This window comes from Abramis brama (genome assembly GCF_963993115.1).
Source record: "Abramis brama genome assembly, chromosome: 25".
NCBI classification, from domain to species: Eukaryota; Metazoa; Chordata; class Actinopteri; order Cypriniformes; family Leuciscidae; genus Abramis; species Abramis brama.
Genome location: NC_139987.1, coordinates 13,005,011 through 13,030,266, shown reverse-complemented (window position 1 = coordinate 13,030,266; position 25,256 = coordinate 13,005,011). Strand labels below are relative to the sequence as shown.

Genomic DNA, 25,256 nt, shown 5'->3' with positions numbered 1-25,256 from the left:
GTGTATGCCTCACACAGACATGACAAATACATCAAATACACAAAGCTTGAAATGTCTTTAAACGAAATAATTCAAAACGAAAAAAGAAAAAGGCTAGGCTACTCTCTGATTATGTAATCCATTAGTCTTATTTATGTGCATTTCTCTCTATAAGCGCGTTCACACGGAGATGGCGATCGTCAACTTCATCTTTGCAGCCGACTCGACACTTTTAGAGAAAACACTTGTTTATTAATAAAAATCAATACACGCATCACCGGATTTACAGATGCACGCACACATATTATTTCGAAATAACGAGATATTGTGTTGAAATAACATTATTATTAATAATAGCCTACATCTTTTAGAATAGGCCTATTTGATTGAATGCTGAAAGTTGCCCTTGTTCAATTTAATAAAAATAAAACTTTAATTGTGATCATTAACATAACTGAATATTAAATATTTAGTGGCCAAGTTTTGCGCGGCTCTCCGTCAAATCTAGCACCCACTCAGCACATGCGTTAAAAATTATCTGGCGCTGTCCCTGCAGAGAAGCTACGTAGGCAGTGTAATTTTAATTTTTTTTATTTTTTTTTTTGTTTGTTTTGTTCCGTTACCTCCAACCCCCGTTTTGAGTCGCCGGATCTGCGCTCCGGGACCTCCCACTTTACAAATTAAGCACTGTACATGTGTATATAGCCTGTTATAAGAGGATGCAAACTGAATGCAGTCTGTAAAAGTTCTTTGACAGTTTAATAAAAAATTTCTAAGAGCCATCGTAGAGAGCAATCCACTTTTCCACGTTACCGGAGACAAAAAACCTGCATGAGTACAAACGGGATGAGATGCCACAGCATGACACAGCAGTGACATCACAGCCAACGTATAAATGCATCATTTACTCTAAAGTTTTACGCTTGCCTATGTACATGCCAACGTAAAATTACGATCTCATTCACGAACAAATGTTACGTGTGACGTTTGCATAGGTATTTGCTTACCTAACAGCACATCATCCCTCACGGAAAGAAATGTCGTCTGATGTTTATGTATACAGCAACGTGCCATCGCATCACAAATGCAAATTAAATCCTAAATAGAGCAACGCTATTGGCTGTTGTGCGGTTTGACGCGACACCCGAACATATACTTCGTATTTACGCGTACAAACTGTGCGTGTTAATGCGTCCAAATTTCACGCGTTGCATATAATAAGTATTGTCCCCAACGGCGTTCCATAGTGACGCACCGGTCTCGTATCTCTCACAGAGGAGCGGAAGCATGAGGAGGAGGGACGACAGTGGAGATCGAGAGAGGCCAGGCCTGGATTTTATTTGATGTTTATGTTTTATTTGATGTGACAGCAGTCGTCCGTGAGGGGCTGCTGTCCTTTACTTTCGTTTTGTATTTGTTTTATTTTTGATATTAAAGTTTCTTGAATGTCCGCCGGTTCCCGCCTCCTTCTTCCCACAATAACGAACTTTGTTACACCTCAATATTAGGCCTACAATAAATACATGTAGTGAGACTCAGACAAACGGAATAGGATGAGTTTGAAAAAGTAGTTTAAAAAAGTTATAAAAAAATTTGAAATGAATTGAATTTACTTTTTGTCTGGCTTTCAAAAGCAACCACTCCCTCTTAGTTTTTGGATTAAAAGAAGAGTAAAAAAAAAAAACGTCTTTATTCTTTATTGTCATAAGATATGTGATCATGATATATTTGGTGTATGTGTGGACTTATTATTACACATTTAAAGGTGAACTAAGTAACTTTTTTATCTTAACTGAACAGCTTCGGAGTCATTGGAATAGTTATATATGACTTTTTTCGGGTTGAATGGTGGTCGTCTCGCACCCCCCAAGTGCCTGTGAGCCGGAAAACCACCCTTGCAACTTTGGGCTGGCGGAAAAATCTGCTAAAATTCTGTCATTATTGCGCTCCCTCATGCTGTTCGAACCCGAATGAAGAAGACGTTTTAAAGAATGTCCCATCTGCTTTGATGTCATTGATCTACTAGCCTCTGGTATCTGAGAGTCGCCAACGAGTTTTTCGACAGTGTTGTCAAATATCTATTCCGAAGCTGTAGGGGGAGCTCTATAGAGAAACCTGCGAGCAAAAAGCGAGAATACAGCGAAGAAATTCCCGAAACTGCATAGCCCTGCTTTAAATTCAGATTAATCGCATGTCATGGGACAAAGTCATCTGAAATGAATGGAACAGCAGATCCCTTTCATTCAGTCACTACGAGTTACATCAGTGAATGACGAAATGGGTGTTTCACTAGAGAGCCCCATGTCCCCATCACCTTCGAGTTATTGGAAAACGAGCCAATGGTATGAAAATAATATGGGTCTGCAGAATTTGCATCGCGAACTCCGCCACACCGCGTGGGTATAAAAGGAGCCGCGAGTGCAATCTCGCATTATGTTTCTGCTTCGGAGCCGAAGTTTTGATGTGCTTCTCCTTCGCCTTCATCAAGCAACGAGCCTCTCTCTCAGTCAGTGTTGGTGTGACGGCACGTTTAAGCGGATTCACGATCCTGCTGCCTGTCTGTGCAATGACTTGTCGCTCCCGTTTCTCCCCTGGGCACTTCGGCACTGCTGATAGAGTTTATTTTATAAAAGAGCTGCACGGGCACGTCTTTTTAAAGATGTCTCACCCGTGCGTTTCTGGATGTGGGCGCATGGTCCATCCGCCTGACGGTCACGAGCACTGCATAGCATGTTTGGGCTTTAATCACGCTCAGGCAGCGCTCGTGGATGAGTCCTGTTCTCATTGCGGGAACATGCCCATCGCAATGTTGAGATCAAAGACTCAATGACCTCCGTGGAGGTAGAGTCCACTCTGCCACACCCCACGGCGCGGCGGCCAACGGGTACACTGGGGTAGGAGTGTGCACCCGGGTACACCCGGTGGAGCGCGCGTGGCGATGCATTTCCTGGTGATCCCAGGAAATGCCCAATCAGGTTGGTGCTCTCCTTCCTCCAAGAAGGGTTGGAGCGAAGGCTGTCTCCTTCCACCCTGAAGGTTTACGTGGCTGTGATCTCTGCGCACCACGACCTTGTGGAGTCATAAACGGTGGGACAGCATGACCTGGTCGTCAGGTTCCTGAGGGGGGTGCGGAGACTAAATCCTCGCTCTCCTCTTATACCCTCTTGGGACCTCGCAGTGGTCTTATCAGCCCTGCAGAGAACTCCCTTTGAGCCATTGCGATCAGTCAAGCTTAAGTTCCTGTCTATGAACACAGCACTCCTGGTCACTTTGGCCTCCATCAAGAGGGTAGGGGACCTGCAGGCATTTTCGGTTGACGAAGCGTGCCTATAATTCGGGCCGGCTAACTGTCACGTGATCTTGAGACCCCGGCCTGGATACGTGCCCAAGGTTCCCACCACTCCTTTCAGGGATCAGGTGGTGAACCTGCAAGCGCTGCCCTCGGAGGAGGCAGACCCAGCCTGGGCACTGCTCTGTCCAGTTCGCGCCCTCCATGCTTACGTAGACTGAACGCAGTGTTTTAGGACATCAGATCAGCTCTTTGTCTGTTTTGGTGGGAAGCTTAAGGGAAAGGAAGGGCACTGGAAGCCAGCCGCTGTGGGGTGATTGAATTGGGACCCCCATTTCGTCATTCACTGACGTAACTCGTAGTGATTGAACGAAAGGGAACGTCTCAGTTACGTATGTAACCCTCGTTCCCTGAGGAGGGAACGGAGACGTTACGACCCCTGCCACAACCGCTGTACCGCAGAAACGCCGATGCAAATTCCGCAGACCCATGGTATTTTCATACCATTGGCTCGTTTTCTAATAACTCGAAGGTGATAGGGCTCTCTAGCGAAACCATCAATTTTGTCATTCACTGACGTAATGTCTCCGTTCCCTCCTCAGGAAACGAGGGTTACATACATAACCAAGACGTTATTATACTAATCCGGGGTTAAGTATGAGCAGTGTGAAACTTGAAGTAAATTAACCCAGGATTCAGTTAACCAAATTAACCCAGAGTTTACGATGACCCAGGGTAAACTATTTCAAGTGTGAACACTGCATGGTGTCTTAATTGTTTAAATAGTTTTTTGTGGCCATTGTATAGCAACATCCACAAATAAACCAAAGCATATGAGCATTGTCTTTTGAAACATTTTAATATTCATCCCCTCCCCCCATAGTGAATACAAATGAGTTATATATAAATTCTTTCCATTCCTTAGTATTATATTCTCTATGCTACAGTTACAGCGTGAACCATCACAAGTTGAAAACGTACATGGGGAAGGAATGATCCGCCAAGACAAACATGCATTGATTACTGTGCACTACAACACAATAAATAGTAGCTTACAAGCGACTGAAAGTTCAATCAAAAAAGACATGAGAAGTCAAATGTTAGTAAATAGACAGATGGACAAATTTCATTCAGTACAATAAGTGACTCCACCACTCCCAGTGTACATTGACTGTCAGTTTTTTCAGGGCTAAGTTGACATTCAGTAGTTTAGATGTCCACTGGACAAAGAGTCAGTGTGTCTCAGAACCGGATTCTGTTGTATTATATCATTTATCACCATCTATGGACTGTTGCCACAGTGAAGTCTGTCTTGAGGGCAGAAAGGAAAGAAACCAATGAGCTCTTTCAAGATTTTTAAGTATACAAGTAAATACATGGTTACTCCTTATAATAAATGTGGATTAGTGACAATTTTGTACTTGGTTATAAACAATGGCAGGTGCAGTAGTTTTGTTTAATTGAGGTTGCTGAGGTTTGTTGTTGAGACATACATTTAGAACATAAATGTGCAAAGAATAAAAATGGAAAAAATTAAATTAATTAGAAGGGAAACCACTTAATTTATAGTTTTAGAAATATATATATAAAAAAAATAAGCAAAAAGATGCATTTATTTTCCTGCATTAATCCAGATATTAGAAGCATAATAACTGTTTGTAAGGCTGCTGTAATGTGAAAACCCTTTTCATTTTTGCTACTTTGCACATTAAATGAAGGCACATCCCTGAAACATTTGTGTACTTGTTGTAGTGTATTTTTTCATTTTCTATTTTAACAACTAACTAGGCTAAGCTGATCTGCTGCTGTTTTAAATTTTAATAAAATGGTTAAAAATAAGTGCTTTTTAAATGTTTTTTTGTTTTTTTTACGTGGTGATGTATAATGCTATTGTGCTTGACATGAAACATCCAGAAAACTCATTAGCATCTGTGCCAGAGTAGCAAAAATGTAAAGTTAACAACGACACGTTATTATCACAGTGACAGAAGCAAATTAAATTAGTTCATAATGCAAAGCTACATATTTTGAAAATGCATTATAATTAAAATAAAATACATTTCACAGTAATAAAAAAAACAAAAAAAAAACATTATAAACAGTAAACAATAGTCGCAAATGAAGAAAAACATCTGCAAACACATATTTGCTGTGTGTGTGGATTCTTGTAGATTGCTGGTCTTGAATAGCAGATTATTGTACTTCTGTGTATGATACCCTGTACAAGCACCAACTGATAATACTATAGAAAAAAATATTATCAATGAAGAGTTTACAAAAATTCTCCTTTGTATCAAAAGTGTAGAAGGTTGACCATTGAAAGATGTATCAATTGTAAAAACACACAAACAAAAAGAAAACAAATCCAATTTTTCAAAATTTCCAATTTTTTAAAACTTTTTTCTTTGAAATATCAAAACCCACTTTGCATGAGGAATGTTGTATTTTTCATTAAAAAAAATAATAAAAAAAATCAGTAAACTGCCTTTTCAGAGACAGAGCAAAATATTTTCCCTGAACTTTATCATACAACATTTAAAGACGCAGTTACATTCTTTTCTAGTTCACTCGTACAAAGAAAACTCTCTCTAGGTTATGCTACACTCTACAGAGGTAATACAAGAGTCAACCAGCATTACAATAAAGATAGCTTAAATCCAAATACGCGTATAACCACCATATTGTACCTCCGTGAACCTTTCCACACCTGTAACACCTGGTAGTAGGATCTCTGACAGGTGTGACACTAGGTTTAATATATTCCTGTCCTATTACTATGGGTAAAATATTGTCCTCAAACATTACAAAAAAATCAGAGGTGGAAGCTATCATCCCCAGGAGTCCATGTGTCTACCCTAACATGACAACTATCCTAGGATTCACATTAAAGGGTTAGTTCACCCAAAAATGAAAATTACCCCATGAATCACCCTCAAGCCTTCCTAGATATATATATTACTTTTTTTCTTTCAGGAGAATACAATTGGAGTTATATTAAAAAATGTCCTGGCTCTTCCAAACTTTATAATGGCAGTGAATAAAGGATGATATTTTGAAGCCCAAAAAAGTGCATCCATCCATTATAAAAATGCTCCACGCGGCTCTGGGGGGTTAATAAAGACCTTCTGAAGCGAAGCGATGCGTTCGTGTAAAAAAAAAAAAAAAAAATCCATATTTAAAACTTTATAAAGTAAAATAACTAGCTTCCAGCAGAAGGCCGTACGATTTTCAATTTACGGCGAAAGAGTAACACTTGACCTGACACATGACATACTGACGAACACGGAAGCGTAGAGGATAGAGCAAAACAAAACACTTAATTACCTAAACACCTCGTATTAGTTTAAAATGAGAATTTTTAAAGAGATATGTCGGAGGAGATTAAGTTTGTTACCGAGCTGTATTTGTTTGAACTGCGAGAGGAGTCAAAGTGTTATGCTACTCCTATATCCTACGTAATACTTTGCGTCAAGTATTACTATTTTGACTCAAGTCGACTTGCGCAGACCGTCTGCCGGAAGCTAGTTATTTTAGTTGATAAAGTTATTCATATGGATATTTTTATTATACAAACGCATCGCTTCACTTCACTTCAGAAGACCTTTAATTAACATCATGGAGCCGTATAGATTTACTTTTATCATGGATGGATGCACTTTTTTGGGCTTCAAAATATCATCCTCCATTCACTGCCATTTTAAAAATCGTATACACCTACTGAAGGAAGGCTTGAGGGTGAGTGAATCATGGGGTAATTTTCATTTTTGGGTGAACTATCCCTTTAAGAATGGAAGACTTACATCACATGCACATCAAGTAGCAAAATGCCCATTAAAATACAAATCACTAATAAAAATGACTACTACAATTTACAACATTTCCTGTAGTCGGTACCTTTACATTTGCTTGATCTTCCTGTTTTATGTCATGCATGAAGTGAGAGCTCTTGTTTTGTCAGATACAGTATGAAGAACAGACTTGATGCTGAAGAGTTTTTTGCCTAGTTAACCGAGCCGGCACAATGAATATGTGCCACGGAAGGTCTCAAAATCATGTCGGCAGGCAAACGGAACCGTGTATGAAGAAACACTTGCTTGGAAAAGCTGGTTTTGATATTAGCTGGATTAGTCTTTTGGTGGGTCCAGGAAATCATCTGCCCATGCACCAATGGGAGGCATCGCAGCTTAAGACAAAGTGAAGAGGACTTTACACTGCAAAAAATCTTTTTCTTAATCAGCATTTTTGTTTTCGTTAGAAATATCTAAACATTCAAGCTTTCTTTATTATTATTATTATTATTATTATTTTTTATAGATTTTTGTTTTTAAATAGAAATAAATACTTTTATTCAGCAAGGATGCATTAAATTGATCAAAATCACAGTAAACATTTGTAATGTTACAAATTTCATATACTGTATATGCTGTTATTCAAACTTTGTTATTCATCAAAGAATCCCGAAAAAACATTATCATGGTTTCCACAAAAATATTAACTTGATATGTCACATGTATATTCAGTTATGGTTGAGTTTCATTGTGTTTTAGTTCTGTTCCTGTTTGTCTGTGTGTCCTGTCTTTTGACCCAGTTCCTTCATGTGTTTAATTAATGATTCTGGTCACCTGTCGTTCATTAATGACCTCATTTACGTTGTGTAAAGTGGATGTTACCCGTTACCCCATGTTTCTGCCCTGTTTCCTGTGGATTATTGAATTAAAAGACTATTTCCTTACATTCTTCATCTTCGTGCACTCTATAGACAGTCACCCATAACATTTTAATAATAAGAAATGTGTCTTGAGCAGCAAATCAGCATATTAGAATGATTTCTGAAGGATCATGTGACTGTGAAGACTGGATTAATGCCTGCTGAAGATATTAATATAGAACAGTTATTTTAAAGTGTAAAATATTTTACAATATTACTATTATACTGTATTTTTGATCAAATAAATACAGCCTTGGTGAGCACGAGAGACTTTCCAAAACATAAAAAAATCTTACAGACCCCAAACTTTTGAACAGTAGTGTATGAATAATATATATTTAAGTTGTACTTTTAAAAAAGCAAACTGGGATAAATAAAATTGCCTCAACACAAGTCATATCCTATGTAATTTTGTCATGTACATTTTCTAAGAATATTTAGATATTTTCACTGTAAGAAAACAAATATTAAGAAAATGAAATTTTGCAGTGTATGTCTTGACAAATTTGAAACATTCTGGATCGAAACTCAAACACTGGGAGATTTGAAAAATCAGAAGACATATCCTATAAAAAAATAAACCAGACCGCAAAAAATGCTGGTGCATTTATCTGTAGGAAGAAGGTAGGGCAGAAACCTAAAGTGCTTTTTGTTGTATAAAGTTCTCGTATGTCATTCAGGAGAACCTACAGACATTTGTGTTGGAGTCCAACAGCATGTTTTAGAGTCAGATCTAAAGCCGAGCAACTTCTGTACTTTTGTACACAAAAATCATTCTGCTTCCATGCAGGCCAAGCATTGTCGGCAGCACGTCATTAGCATTAGCATCAGTAGCTCTTTCACTCTGATGCTACGAGTTCAATCCTCCAGTATCAAAATTCTTTGAGCTTACTTGAGTTCAAAATTCAAAGAATGGAAATAACAGAGGCTGTTAGATCTCTGTCTGGCAGTTGGGTTGTTAAAATTGTAATAAAATTTGCCATATTTTTTAAAGGAAATCATGGCCCGCACATCAAAACAAAGCACTGTCGTCCACGACGGACAGTAACAGAAAATGGGCGAGGCAGCTGAGATTCAGTAGGACGGCTCATCTGGGTAAAGTGTTGGCGTTCGGGATCCGTGCGGGGGACGAGCGTGCTGCTGGTGAACCTCTCAGCGTGGGCGTCCCAGGTCCCGGAGAAGCCACCTTGTGAGTGGGCGTACAGTGGCCAGGAGAAGAGGAGTGTGTGGGGGTTCCAGGGCCTGGGGAGTAAGGGTAAGGGGGAATATCAGGGCCGGGGAAGAAGGCTCTGTGGATGGGAGAAGAGGAAGGCGACAGGTGAGGACTCGTCTGGAGGAGCCAGAGCAGCTCTTCGTTGTTGCGGCTCAGACGTTTCTTCTCGGTGGTCTCCTTCTCCACATACTCCTGAAGGTTTGCGTTCTCCTCAGACAGTTGTCTAAACATCCAGGATGAAACAGTCAGGATTAGTCAAAAGACTGGCTTCGCAAGACTAATTTGATCTTTTTTCAAATCCTGACCTTGACACTGAGAGGTGGCGGTCGATGCGGGCCATCAGGTCTTCATTCTGCTGCTGAAGCACCTGGACCCGCTCCTCCAGGTGCAGGTTCTTTTGGGCCTGCTCGAAGGATCAAGCAAACACAGAGCTCCACATTAAATTCTTACACAAACTTCCCCTGCCTGGACAACAGTGGACTGAAATGTGTTTTACGTGAGGACGAAACAATGAGAAGCGTAAAAGCTGAAAGGAAAAGTGAGTAAAAACGAGGCTTTAAAATTTCATTTTCCAATTTCCCAATTATAAATAATATAACCTTCAAAGGAGCTGAAAAGAAAGTAAAAAGCAGTTTTAAATGGAAAGTAAATCAATATCCAAATCATAAATAATGTACTGTAGCAGTAAAAGGATCAGAAAAGGATTATTCTCCTTGCTTTATTATTTATACAATTCTTTATTTGTGTGATTTGTTTTGTTGAGGTTATTAGGGGGCTGTAAAAAGTCAGAGCTAAGGAGTGTAGATATACTTCACTATAAAATCAATTCATTTTATTAGAAATTAATCATTATTTAATATCCTGCAATAAATATCATGTGGTTCTTGATTAAAAGGTGGGGTTTTACTTGAGATAAAAAAAACTGCAGTTTACTTGCACTGTTTTCTATGGAACCCCATACATAGCATGGACAAAAATATAATACAGTATATCATGGCCATGAATTAAGAATTTGTTCCCGTGACATTAATTCATTCCCTTGTTTTGATTTAACTAAAACGAGGGAACAAATTAGTAAATTGTGCCACAATTTACTAAAACAAAGGAATTATTTCTTGATTCATGGCCATGATGCATATATTTTTTCCTGCATATCATGTGCGTCGCTCCGTAGCTTTCTTCTTTCCTGCTGCAGTTTTTCTTTTACTTGCACTGTTTTCTTTACTGGCACAGATCTTTTTTCACAGTGACAGAGTGGAGAGAGAAATTGATTTTCTTAACTTTAAACTGAATACAGGAAGATACTTTATCTCACAATTCTCCTGCACAGTGTGTTTATCCTTCACACCTTTTCATTTGTAGCTTACCACTTTCTCCAAATGACAGATCTTCTTCTCCTGGTCATGAATTTGCTGGTTCTTCATCTCCAGAACCTCCTTTAAACTCTTAAGGTCTTCCTCTATATGCTGATACGGGGCCAGTGCATCCTGCAAATACATTTACAATACTTACTTTCAGCGTTTGTGTGCCTAATTCCTAGTATCCCTTTATAAATTTCCCTTTATATATACCACGATTTGTTCATCAGTGCTCTTGCTCAGGGCCTCTTCAAAGCGCTTGGCTTTGTCTTTCAGAGTTCGGTTCTGGAAAGTAAGAGTGTCCACCTGGTCCTGAAAGAAACGGTACTGTTACTAATGAAGCCTTTTGGATGAGTAGTAAAAAATCTTAAACCTTGAGTCACTGAACAAATCACCTGAAGCGAGAGGCGCAGTTTCTCAAAGTCCTCTTCTAGATTGGCTTTTTGCTGCTCATGAGCTTTTCTTAAGTCTAAGAGAAATGAAATGAGAAGGAAAACAGAATTTACCTTCTCCACACTTCCGTCAGCTGGTTAGTAGTGGTATTACAAAATGGCACCCTCACCTCTCATTGTCCTGGCATGCTCCTCCTGCAGTGTTGACATGGTGATGTTGTGCATGGTCTTCAGGTCTTCAAGGGCGGCCTCATGGTTGGCAGTCAACTCTTCGATCTACACACAAAACACGCAGTTGAGTTTTCATATTCATGCCATCCTAAATCTATCTCCCATGATCCTCAGTCTGATGATCCAACCTGTTCCTGGTGCTGGGTGTGAAACTCCTCCACCTCTGACTGGTGCTCTGCTCTGAGATGGTCTCTGTCCGAAGCGTGCCGTAATCTCAAGTTCTCCTCTAAGGTTACGAGTTCAGACTCCTGCTGCACCTGTAACTCTCTCAGCTCCCTCTCAAAACACTCCTCCAGCTCTCTCTTCTCCTTCTGAAGACGCTCCCAGCGAGCTGCGTTGAAGGCTGGGCGATATGAAAAACAGAACATATAGATATAAATATCACAAAATTGGGGCCAGTTGCAAAAATGTAGCCACTGTTAAAGAAGCCATGAAATCAAAATTGACAATGTTTTTTTTTAAAGGAATATTGCAGTACCTATAAATGATTTATCGTTCACATAATTAAAAAATAATAATAATAATGTGCCCTCATAATCTTTAACTCTTTCCCTGCCGGCATTTTTGAAAAAAGTTGCAAGTCATTGGCAGCATTTTTGAACATTTCATTTCATGGTCCCCAGAATATTTTGTGGTATGAATATCTGAATACAATATATCAAAAGAAAGAACAGAGAAACACACACACACACACACACACACACACACAAAAAGTTATTCTAGCTTAATGTATTGTTTTTTTTAATCAACACTTGAATCTGCTTTCATTAAAAAAAGTTTCATTAAAAAAAAGAAAATTGCGCTTTTGTCAAAGTCTACGTCTGGATCGGATTCAGAACGATAATCAAAACACAGATGGAGTAGATCGAGTCCATCAACACACCTAATGCTTGCACAGTCCTATATCCCGTCCTGGGTCAACATTTTATTCAGTAACATTAGGCAGTTTTGATTTATATGCTGTTTAATGTTGATGATCGCGTTATTTTACATATTGCTGCTTCTTCGCTTGTGTTCTGATCAGGAGATTCAGTACTCTTTCAGAAGATGTGTCATAGCACCTCCAACCGCATAACAGTGAAAACACGGAAAGCCGTACATTTCCGTCAATGGCGGGGAAAGAGGTAATCACAATAACTTTCCCTCCCTCTTGCAGCAGCATCTTTTCTTTTCTCTGATGATGTGTTTACTGGCATGAGGGTGGGGCAACCTGTCACTCATATGACATCACAACAATAGCAAACCATCCAATCAATTCCCGATAGACAAAATCAAGTCCCGCCCTACATTTTTCTTGTTCGAGAAGCTGTTTAACTGTCTGGGATATACTCTTTTTGTGAAGAAAAAGTAGGCCTACATACTGTTGAGTGTGTAGCAGAAGAGTAGACAAGCTTTTAGACATACTATCATAAAATAGAGTCTTTAACGGTTGCTCTCTGTCACTTAGTTACACGCATCCTGTCAGGTAAACTGACCTGTCAATCATCTTGTCAAAGATAAAATCCTCGACATTTTATATGTTTCCTACAGTATCGGAGAGAAATGCAGTAGCACGCTGATCTGCCAGTCACGGATCTTTCATGCGGAGACTCTCCTCATATCCATGCATAAAGATGCATTTAAAAGTTAATGGCCAAACGGATCTTTATAAAAGTTCACGTTGTTGTTGCAGATGAAATATAACACGAATAACATTACAGAAATATTTTTTTTTTATCAGTTTATATGTTGATTATTAGTCACTTAAACCCCTTTATCTTGACCTCTATAATTAACCGTCGGTCGCGTAGATCCGCCATGTTTTGTAGTTTTCTGAACACTTTTTACTCGTGTTTGTAGTTCAAGGGATAGACAGTCTCACTTTTTGGGTTCAAATTAGACAAACCATGGTAATATTGAACACAGACAAAGGAAACTGATCTAGAAACAGTGCAAACCAACTAAGAGGATAACAACTCAAACAATAAACAACAGCAGAGACAAACCAAATCAAAGTACTAAAGAAACACAGACCAAACTAAACATATCCTTGACATAATCGATGACTAAATTGTTAGAGTAGTCTAAGCCGTTTATGCAACCACCAACCGGTAGCTGTTTTTTGCTTAGAAGTTTCTGGACACTCACCCACTTCATGCTGAATCCGACTGAGTTCCTGTGACAACTCTCTCTCCTTCTCCTCAGCACTTTCACTCTGAAACAAACAATAACACACATCTGCTTTTATTCTGATCCACTACTAACAATTAAATACAATATTAGGCTACTCGAGGCAAGTTTTCCATTGACATCTATATCTATCTTTGAACCCAACCGCAAAACCAAGTGTATTTTCATTATTTATGAATTATTAATTGCAGGATTATTGTATTATTTATGAATATTTATTTGAATTATATTAAGTTTATTTAGCTTCTTTCCTCATGGGGAACATTTTCAGTCCTCGTGGCTAGTTTCTATAATGTAGGTGATTTCAGGTTTAACCATTTTTGTAGAGGGACATTTGGTCTCAGCAATATCAGGATAAATCATTTAGGATACAATTTATAGTATGTCCAATTTCTTCATGGTTAACATAGTTTTACTAATTAATAGTTCAACAATCACATCCATAAACAGTGAACTAATGTACCCTCACGAAAACACATACTGTATTTTTTTAGTGTTGACTACCTACTGCATACTGCATTTAGTATTACTTTTAAGGCCTAAATAAAATCTAATTATGAATATGGATAGTGTTGCGTTTGAAACTGACAAACATTATAAACTAAACTAAATCAAACACAAAAGACATGTCTGTAAGTGTAGGGTGACGAGGAAGAAATAAATTGATACAATGCTGCAGAAGCATTAACACTCTAGTGTGCATTTAACAGAAAATGTCCAGTATATGTCCAGTATACCAACCTGGTAATGATAAGCACTTAAAAATGAAACATACATTATAACAACTAATAAAATGTGGATTGCTTTATGTTAGAGTTGCCAGGCGTGGGAGGAATTGGCAGGTTACTGACACACAGCTTCTATCCGTAAACCCTTTTACTGCTAAACAGACAAACTGCTAAGACAGCTAAACAGGAGTGCATGTGGAGGAGAGGAATGCAATTAATATTAATGTAGTATGTGTGGGCATTAGGCTGGAACATACTGTATAAATATGAAGAAGACCACTTGTTGGTCGAAACATGTTGGCTCGTGTATTTTTAAAATGACTTAATATATACTAAATAAAGGCTTTTTAACTTTATCCTTCTCCTCATTGAAAAGTTGACTGAGTGCCTGGGACCTGTTTTTCGTTTCTTTGGATTTTTTCCCTACCCCAAGAGCACCTATCACAGACTTTATAACTTTACCTGAGCGCCTGGTTGAACATCTTACAGTATACTGTATAAATGAGTGTATAATTTAAGCCACCAGGTTTCAGACCCCTCACTGACTTGTTTAAGTTTGTCTAGAATTTGAATGAAGAGGCATTTAAGACGCAACAGGGGACAAATGTTTTTTTTTCATGATGTATAATTTAAGCAATCATTCACTGATGGACAGCAGGGGGCACTGTGCTTCTAAAAAAAATCTTTTTTATTTACATGATTAATTTAGCAAATGCTTTTATCTAAAGCGAATTACAAATAAGGATGATAACATATATGATTCATCCTAAGGAGACAGTGATATGCTTGTTGTGATTCTGTGTGCAAACAGTGACTCAACGGTCTGCTCTTGCACACAGTTACCTCATCCTTCTATTCATGGTAGATTAGATAAAGGCTGCTATTTGAGTTTTGGTTTTTGGTTTTTGAGTGTTCAGTTTGCAGTGGTTGTGAGATAGACTGGATGTGTCAGTCAGTAAACTAGTGGTTGCCTTATAGTTGAGGCTTTGGCATGGTAGTGATGACATGCGAAGACCATACCATCATTGTGCCCTTGAGCAAATCATTTGATCACGGGGTTTGTGCCATGAGGAATGTCACTATGATTGAACGTACTGTATCTGCTTAACAACAATACATTTAGAAAACAGCATTTTTGGGATGACCAATTCCCCAAAAACATAATAAAATAAAATTGTGATTATTATGTTTATAGCAATTTTTGGCAACAGTTCTTTTAACCCTAATTGATGGAGTGTGTACAAAAGTGCTTGACTCTTGCATTGTCAATACAAGATCATTTTATTGCCAGTTCATGTGTGAAAATGATTCCTCATGCTCCCTCCCAACCATTCTTTTACAATTTAAGCCTGATGAATCTTGACATTGTCATCCTGGAATATGGCCATATCCTACATGGTTGTTTAGGAAATGAAAAGCTACACACTCCATCAATTAGGGTTAGAAGAACTGTTGCCAAACATTTACCTATGAATAATAAAATAAAATAAAAATAAAATGAGTTGTTTCATTTAATAGTTTTGATGACTTTATTAGGATTCTAAAATGTGTAAAGTGGTAATAATAAAAAAAACTAGTAGAGTATGCCCAACGCCTAATGATTCAGGCACATATGAAAGAAAATGTGATGTTTAGATGGTGTCTGCAATAAAATACCTTGAGGGAGAAGTGCTGAGTACAGATGACAAAGACCTCCAGACCCAGGCTGGTTTTCTTTAGTTCTGTGTGAAGAGCCTGCAGTTGCTTGGCCTGTTCTTCATAGCGACTCTGCAAGAGCTGCTGCAACTCCTCCTGTCTCTCTACTTCATCTCGCTCTTTTTCTTTTTTCTGCTCTTCTTCTCTTTTCTTCTCTGGACCTGGGGAGCCAGTACGAGGCAAAATCTGAATGCTTGAGCCTCGAACTGCCACTGTTGCCTTCTGTTGCCTCTGAAGCACTAAAGGGGGAAACACAAAAGAAGCACTAAAAAATCAATTTCATTAAACTCATCTCAGAACTGCCATGTGTGAATAAAACGGCCTCCATAATGCTAAGACACCCCAGGGAGTACTGTGCGCTTAACAACCATGAAACAATTTACATGAAGCTTTACCATAATTTCTATACCTAACTGGATTAGGTGAATACTCTATAAGTAAAGCAAATGGACTATTCAAAGACTAGACTGGTTTCATTGTAATGTTAAAATGAGGTATGTGACCCACAGCTAATGGCACAGTGGCTAAACAAACCATATCAAATCTTATAGTTCAAGTATAATAATGGAATACTTGAAATTCACAATATATGCATTACAATGGATGTAGCTATAGATTAGTCACATCATACAGATGATGCCCTCATGGAAGTTACATAAAGACATTATCAATTATTTATGCTATATAGAGATCAACTCAAAAACTAGCATAAAAGTAAAAGATTTTTAATTTATAAAATATAAAACCAAGGCATAACATGCTTCAAGATAAGCAAGCAATCTAAAGCACTACTCATGCTAATGCTAATAGCAGCTAATGTTTTTGTTCTTACTGCAGCTGTGTTAGCATTCATCTCTTGATGAATTTGATAAACACATTGAGCCAAATGGAATGACAAGATGATTTACGGCCATCATTACTGTAGAAACTAATCTTCAGAAAAAAAGACTTGTCTGTGTAGAGCTGTTAATTGCTATGATGGAGTCATTGTTGCCCTCAGTGTTGAGTGTGCAAGCAATTTGTTTGTTAATGACTGGCATCAAATTTTTTCAATACTGACGTATTAGGTATTGAATTAACCTCTATATACATTTTAGCAAGCTACGGCTGTCCTATGTTCATTGTAAGAAGCGTACTGTATAGAAATGTTGAGATACATTACCGTTCAAAGGTTTGGAGATGTAAAAAAAAAAAAAAATTCAGCAAGGGCACATTAAATTGATCAAAAGAGACTATTAATAGAGAGTAAATATTAATAATGTTATAAACAGATTTCTATTTCAAATTAATGCTGTTCTATTCATCAAAGAATCCTGAAAAAAAACAATGTTTTAATATTAAATGTTTCTTGAGCAGCAAATCAACATATTAGAATGATTTCTGAAGGATCATGTGACACTGAAGACTGGAGTAATGATGCTGAAAATTCAGCTTTGCCATCACTGGAATAAATTACATTTTAAATTATACAAAATATTTATCAAATAAATGCCTTGGTAATCACAAGAGACATCTTTAAAAAAACATTTTAAAAAATCTGACCAACCCCAAACTTTTAAACGATAGTGTATAAAGTTAGACAATATCAAAGAGCTGTATAAAACTAGCATCAATTTAAATAAACATTTTAAAACATTATGCTGACTCATAAAGAAAGCAAGAGGGCAAAGATTCACTCTGAAACCTCCTATTATGTTTACCTTTCTCAAGAACCCCCAACATTTTGTTTTAATGTCCTTCAGGGGGATTCAAACTCTAATTATGAGTTCTGACCCCCAAAACCCATAATCTGCACCCCAGGAGGGATACAGACAGTACTGTGGGGATCAAATGCTGAAGATTGGGTATTGTTTCGATTATTGTTTCATTTTGTTCAACATGACAGCTGGACAGTGACCCCCAGTGGCCACACTGATTACATTTTAAATGTAGTACTCTCTCATTCTATGTTTGTGTGTGTGTATAGAGAGAAAAATAAAGAGGTTTTCAGTGGCGATGTGAGCGTCAGATGAGATTTATCCAATATCGTGACATCATCTAATGAAAGCACTGTACTCTGTAAAGCAGCAGGGGACAGCTATGAAAGGAAAGCAATCTTGGGTTGATCTTTGTTTTGGTTGGTTACCTGGAGAGTGTGGTTTAGGAGACACTACAGCGAGTCTCTTAGGGGAAGAGAGAGATGAACGGGTGCCATCAGAACTCTTCTGGAATTCCTTACGGGATGCTATAAATAAAGAAAGACATCGGTGAGTTAATGGCAGTGTAGGAGGTTTCCTGAATTCAAGGACATTCAATTGGGGCACACATACAGCGTATGCGACTGCAAATCCATGAAAGCATTTGCAACAGTAACCACCACCCCCTTTTCTATCTCTTTTCGTATCGCTCTCCTCTTCCATGGAGTCATAATATGGTCTCAGTGGTCCATGGATCGATTCCAATAAGAGGCAGCCAACCACAAAATAACGCTGCTGCCACACGGGCTGGACGATATGATATTCTGAGAGGCTGCAGGCATCCGTGCACATACAGTACAGAATACAGTATAAATATATTAAAAAATCAATCTCACAAATCTCAGATCTGTGGTCAGCCCAAATTGATGGAGAATATTTCTTGAAATAACCCTAATGTTCATAATAATATAAAATGGTCAACGCATAGCAAGGATGCATTAAATCGATCAAAAGTGACATAGACATTTATAACGTTACAAAAGATTTCTATTTCAAATGCTGATCTTTTGAACTTTTTTTTTTTATCATCAAAGAATCCTGAAAACAAATGTTTCCACAAATATATTAGGCAGCACAATGTTTTCAACATTGATGATACAAAGAAATGTTCTTGAGTGACAAATCTGAATATATTAGAATGATTTCTGAAGGATCAATTACATCAATAAACCAAATTTTAAACAGAAAATAAAATAAATAAATAATAAAATATATTATTATATATAATAAATAACAAAAATATTGTTATATTTTATATATAGTTTTGATTAAATAAATGCAGCCATTTCATTGCACCAATTCCACCATTGTGTGATCCCTTATTTGTTGTGTTATGACCGAAAATGTACATACCAACACTGATTTTACAGTACAATTATAAATATAGTATTTACATGTACAAATTACTATATTATTATTATTGGTGATATCACCTGAACAGAAGAGACTGGCACTGCCTATGGAATAATAGGAAAAGACTGAAGACACTGCTGGGTTGGAGCTAGTTTCAAATCTCCCATCTCACAACAGAAGGGGGTGCTTATGTTTTTGGGGTTGCTGCTTTTGGCTTACTTTTCCCCAACACAGCACACGCACACAAACATCACATTGCAACATGGGTCCCAGGGCACCTAATTACTGCCAGCTCATTTCGACATGTAGCAGACATCCATAGACACCCCTTTAGAATCCCAATAGACTCCCTCCTCCCTAGGTCCACACTTCTACCCCACCCCCAATGCTGAGACAGCACCTCCGGCATCAGAGGCACCGGTGCACCATGGGTGGGTGCATTTGAGTATGCTTAACTCAAGTATGGAAGCCTAAAGCCTGCATGTGTGTTATAAATACTCGGCTTCCTTAGATTCATGAGAGTTATGATAGCAGCACAGGATCTCTGAAATGTTTTTTAACAGCAGTGTCTCATGAATGCTGTCATCGCTCACTACCTTGACAGCATGCTAACCCTAAATCGGTACTTCATGATGGGCCAAGCTGCCCTGGCAGCCTTTTTGTCCCTCCAGGGTTCTGGAGATTTTGTCAGGATGACAAAGAGGGAAGCAGCAGGCAGAGCTATATGCTCTTAGAGCTGTGGCTAAGGATTGGAAAACGTGACGCTGAAAATGGGACAGAACTGATAACAACACTTGAGACAGAGGGGGACAGGTTATAAAAAAAGAGGAGGATGAGACGGAAAGAAGAGGACCAAGGCATCTTAATAGCCTCATTATCCTTTAGGCAGAAGGAAAAAGATTGGTTAAATGGTCATAGACGAGTTCTGATTGGATAGGCTCTTCTGTAATGTCCCCAGCATGCACAATGGTTCATCACTTGCTTTAATCGGATGATTACTTCTTAATGATCGGCCTAACTGAGCTGAGATAAATAGATGATTGCAAGCAAGTGTATGAAATTCAGCTAGTATGCACTGAGTTTTCATTACAAGGTGTATGCTCATTTAAACATGATTAATTATAACAGAATGCAATACAACTAGAGTAATCTTCAGAACTACAAGCATGCGTTTCAACAAGTACGCATTACAAGAGGTATGCACTAATACAAGTAATCGTTTCAACTAGCATGAATTACACAAACATGTACTTCAGCTAATATACACTATAAGAATGGACTTCCAATAGTTTACATTACATTTACATTACACTTTCACTGAGTGTGCACTATAAAATGTATAGGGTTCAGCTAGTATCGGCTTTAATAAAAATGCACAAGGAGTATACAATTTATACAAATACAATACAACTAGTATGCACTTCAATGAGTATAAACTACAAAGAAGTATGCTCTAAACCAGACTATTCATATTAAAAAGCACTATAACTAGAGTGATCCTCAACCAGTTCTACAACAAGCATATTTCAACAAGTATGCATTATAGAAGGTGTGCACTTCTAGAAGTATGCACTTCAACTTGCATGCACCATAAAAAGTATGTGCTTCAATAAGTGTGTATAGCACATGAAAGTATACAAATCACTTTTCCCTTGCTGGGCTTAAGATGAATGAGTCTGAATGGCCTACTTCTTGAACACTAAGAAAGGCTGTTTTTTTTCCTCTCAAGGAAAAGTCTACATTTCAGTCTTGACTAAACATAGGCTGCAACACCCACCAACTGGACTGTCCCATTATTCACACACGCAGAGGAGATAAATGACTCTGTAGAGGACATGGACAGGGAGGTAGCGCTGTTTACTTATGCTGACAAGTACACTCTCAACTCTCAGTGTCCATGGATCAGTGGAGGTCTGTCTTCAAACTGAAGCTGCTGTCTGAGAATTCATCATGACATTTGACAGGTCACTTCTGGCACTGGAGGAAGCATGCAACCTCGATATTTCAACACGCCAACTGAACTAAATTCATCCCGAATTATGAAGAAACAAGCAAACAAAACTTCTATTACAAACTAGTTTAGGGGCATATTTAGTGCAATGACAGTAGTTATAATGTAAACTATTTGAAGTCCATTAATACAGTATATACTAGTTGAAGTACATATTTGAGTAATGCATAATAGTTGAAACATACTTATAGTAGTCTAAACCTCCTATAGTGCGTACTTGTTGAAACACATGCTTGTTATTGTACCGGTTGAAGATCAGTCTAGTTGTAGTGCATTCTAATGGGATTATCCTTGTTTAGAGCATACTTCTTGTAGTGCATACTTATTGAAATTCATACTAGCTGAATTACATACTTATAGTACATTCTTATTGAAGTGCATACTACGTCCATGTTTTATAGTGTATACTTAGTGAAGCACATACTTTTTGTAGTGCATACTAGTTGAAGTGCATACTTATCAGAGTTCATTCTTATAGCATAAGCGTATACTAGCTTAAGTACATATTTTTGTAATGCATGCTAGTTGAAACAAATACTTATAGAAGTGCATACCTCTTGTGGTCCGTACTTGTTTAAACACATGCTTCTTGTAGTACTGGTTGCAGATCACTCTAGTTGTAGTGCATTCTAATGGAATTAGTCTTTTTTAGAGCATACTTCTTAGAGTGCATTCTAATTAAAATTCATACATATACTCCTAAGCACATACTAGCTATACAGTACGTAGTCCATACGCTTTAAAGTGTACACTTACTGAATCACATACTTTTTGTAGTGCACACTAATCGGAGAGCAACTTGTAATATATGCACTATTTGAAGTTCATTCTTATAGTATACTAGCTGAAGCATATTTGTGTGATGCATGCTAGGTGAAAAATACTTGTAGTAGTGCATACCTCATGTAGCACATGCTTGTTTAAACATGCTTGTTGTAGCACTGAATATCATTGTTTGTATTAGTGGTGCATATGCCTTGTAGTGCATTCTGGTTTGATTTCATACTTCCTGAAGTGCATACTGGTTGAAAATATGGAGGTTTGGTCCACTTACCCACAGGGGAGCTTCGAGAAGGGGGCAGAATCGAGCGGCGTGTGGGTGCAGGAGTGTTGGGGGGTTGAGGGTTGCTGCGGCAGGGTGCTCTGGATCCATCTCCAGGGGGCGACGTGGTGACACGGTGAAACGGTGGCTCATCATTTATACTGCTGGGCCCTGAAATCCAAAAAAAGAGGGGAAAAAAACTTTTTTGCTCTGCAATTGAGCTGCATATAATTCATTGTGCATCACACAGTAGTCTAGACACTGAATACTGCAGGTCAATTTCTTGTTCTCTGATTTACTGTGAATGCTTAATCAGACTGTGCTCATCTTGCTCTCACCTTCGCTGTCTCACTCTGCTGCTGCCTAAGCACATTATTCATCATCTGTGGTGGATGAGAATTCATCTAACTGCTCATTAACCTCACAACTGAACCCAGACCATCCGTTTATCCCACTCTAGGCTTGATCAATAACCGCAGCCCAGCTCAATATGACTAAATGCTGCAATAAAATGAGAACTGCTTGCCATGTAAAAGAAAAAAAATAACTCAAGACATAGTATCTCTTCAATGAGCCATAACAGATTTCACAAATCACATAGGCACTTTTATATAACGGGTCCTTTGAAAGACACTTTCCTCTCTATTTTAGCTTAGTTTCAGACTGTAAGGCAACACCATTCTCGGGAGCCCGTACAGAACGCTGCTCTGCTGCTGTGCTATCTCTATGATTTATGAAGTGCTGAGAGAGTATTCCAGGAACAGAGAAGAGCAGACAGATGCAGAAATGCTGACAGTACACTGTCATAAATGTTTTTAAATGCCATATTTTATAACTCCCATGTAACCTGAAGAGTAGAGCAGCCAACAACTGCCATTCATTCAAAGAGATGTTGTTAGCATGAAATATATAGCCTTTACTGGGCATTAAACATAACCACACTAACAGAATCACTTATCTACAGCAAGAATATTCTGCGTTAAAGGCAATTTGAGGGTGATCTTATAAGGGTAAAGAACTGGAACAAAGTTCTGGCTGCAGAGATGGTGTTTCGGAAACAGCAGGAAGTGCCACACAGCCCTAAAGCTCTCACAGCAGGATATGTTAAGGTGCAGAGAAGCTGAGAGACGCATTTGATTGGCTGCCGGGAAATAAACCTCGCTGCTCATTGGTGGATTCTCCCCCAAATCTCTGTGAGAACCAGTTAACTGCTTGCATTGTGTGTAACTGGGTTAGTAGCACAGAGACTCAATCCTTAAGATTTTTTACAGTTTCATCAGCTCTCTGGATTTACATAATCATCCAAATGATGGGAGCATTATACTTGTGTGGATTGGATCACATTGTGCACCTAAGATATATACCGTTAAAAATCAGTAGAAAGCATCACGCTCTATTTATACACATCACTTTTTATGAATAAAGTACAATATGAAACTGAAACCTTTTTCCTTTTAAGAAAATGGTTTAAAAACAGACTGAACCTCTACATTACATGAGCAGTTTGTTTGTTTGTTTATTTGTTTTAAATGAGATCTGTAAAGTTTGCAACCCTATTGCAACATTTGGAAAATTACTTAATACAGTTGAAAATCTGGATTTGTGTGATTTTGTTATTTTCATTAATTAAATATTAAATTTTAAATCAAACAAAACAGGTATATATATAACAGGTTGATTTAGCCTAAATTAATCATTTATATTTGGTATAGAATGAAACAAAAATAATTTTTATTTCAATAACTTTCGTAGCACAATTGCTGAGATTAATAAATGCAGTCAACAGTAAAATGGTCAGATATTTAATTCAGAAAAAAATATTATATATATATATATATATAGGCTATATAACTGGCAGGGTGCATTGTAGTAACACAGCATTACAGGATTTACATTCTGATTTATGAAGCCAAAGGATTTAGCCCCTGTCTCTCTCTAGTTCACTGAACTGTTCCATTCACACATGCCATGCAGCAGTCTTTTTACATACTGAACCCAACTATCATCTGCAGGTGTGCTTATATTCTTATGCTGTTCAAGTGCTTGAGTTGTTGACAAATATATTTTAAATTAAGGGAAATCTCGAATGAATTTAGTTCGCTCAGAAAAGAGTACAAATGGTTAGTGAACATTTGGCAAATATGGAATAAATGGTCTAAGATCACATTAATCTTCTTAAAAAAGAAAAAAAAGCTTATATAAAATTAAGCTTATAAAAATAAAATATAACACACACACACACACACACACACTTAAGGTCCTGGAAATTCAGTGCAGAGAAGCAATTCACACTTGCTGAATTGAAAACAATGCTGCTGACATTTCGATCATAATGAAGACAAATTCTCAGCTTAATATACGAGTAATACAAATATGCAATTCAGTTTGAGCTGAATAATGTATCATAACAATGCACCAGAAGGGAATGCGAAAAATAGCAGAAGATTAATTTAATGTGGTTCTAGTGTGGATAAAATTCAGAACCAAATAGTCAGCACTTCTTCTCTGGCCTTCTGGCCAACAGAGACAAATGTAATGTGATAAGACAAAAGCAAAAAAAGGATTTTAGTAGAGATGGAGGAAAACAATGTGTCGGGAAGGAGGAGAGAATAGGAATGCATCCCACGTTGGCCACCACTATTAGAGAAATAAATGATAGACTGGGGAGGAGATAAAAGAAGGACTAGATAGTCAAATCACCACTGACAAGACCACTATAAGTGGAAATAGAAAGCAAAAAGATGCAAGAGAAAAGAAAATATCTGAGAGGAAAGAGCTCACATTAAGGATAAGGTTTGGGATGGCTTATAAGTGGAAATGTGATGGGGACCAGATGTTATTCCAGCACACAAGGTTATTTCCCATCTACCAACATTTAGATGGCACAGCGGAAAAATCAGAATGAAAAATCGTGCCCGGTGAACACAGCAGTGACCCATTAAGAGATGACACTTGCGATGCATTATTAAGCACAGAGCATCAGAGGTGCTCCTGAGGATGCCTGGAAGTAAACATTATGCAAATGAAACCCCTTCACTCACAGCCACATGGCAGGACGGGTGCCACTCCAATTCTAATACCAAACGAACCTGTGGAATACTGATTCACTGCTCAGCACTGCTTGCAGGAAGTGGACCAATGGGCCAAAACGAACATCAAACTAGTATTTTAGGTAGTGTGCACTAAAACATTTGGACATTATGCAATATGGACTAGGTAGTATACTCTAGTACAGTACTAGTACAAAAAGTAGTCTGTACTACGACATTATACAGTGCACTAGGTAAAAATACCACATTAGGAAATATGCACTAGATAGTGTAATACAAAAAGAAGTGTACACTAAAACTTT

General features: G+C 38.0%; 1 protein-coding gene across 2 annotated transcripts in view; it reads right to left on the bottom strand.

Moving 5' to 3' along the window:
* Positions 1–4,116: 4,116 nt before the first annotated feature.
* mtus2a (microtubule associated tumor suppressor candidate 2a) overlaps positions 4,117–25,256 on the bottom strand; it is a 69,214-nt gene continuing 48,074 nt past the window's right edge. Inside the window, exons 5-15 of one of the 2 annotated variants that reach the window (XM_084104251.1) lie at positions 21,917–22,075; positions 17,888–17,986; positions 15,724–16,001; positions 13,298–13,364; positions 11,299–11,513; positions 11,110–11,215; positions 10,943–11,016; positions 10,761–10,859; positions 10,557–10,676; positions 9,495–9,595; positions 4,117–9,412 (exon numbers count right to left, since the gene is read on the bottom strand). In XM_084104251.1, the coding sequence (XP_083960377.1) occupies positions 9,064–9,412; positions 9,495–9,595; positions 10,557–10,676; positions 10,761–10,859; positions 10,943–11,016; positions 11,110–11,215; positions 11,299–11,513; positions 13,298–13,364; positions 15,724–16,001; positions 17,888–17,986; positions 21,917–22,075 (1,667 nt within the window). In that variant the 3' untranslated portion in view covers positions 4,117–9,063. The remainder of the gene's footprint in view (positions 9,413–9,494; positions 9,596–10,556; positions 10,677–10,760; positions 10,860–10,942; positions 11,017–11,109; positions 11,216–11,298; positions 11,514–13,297; positions 13,365–15,723; positions 16,002–17,887; positions 17,987–21,916; positions 22,076–25,256) is intronic. The other variant, XM_084104252.1, reaches the window with a different exon arrangement.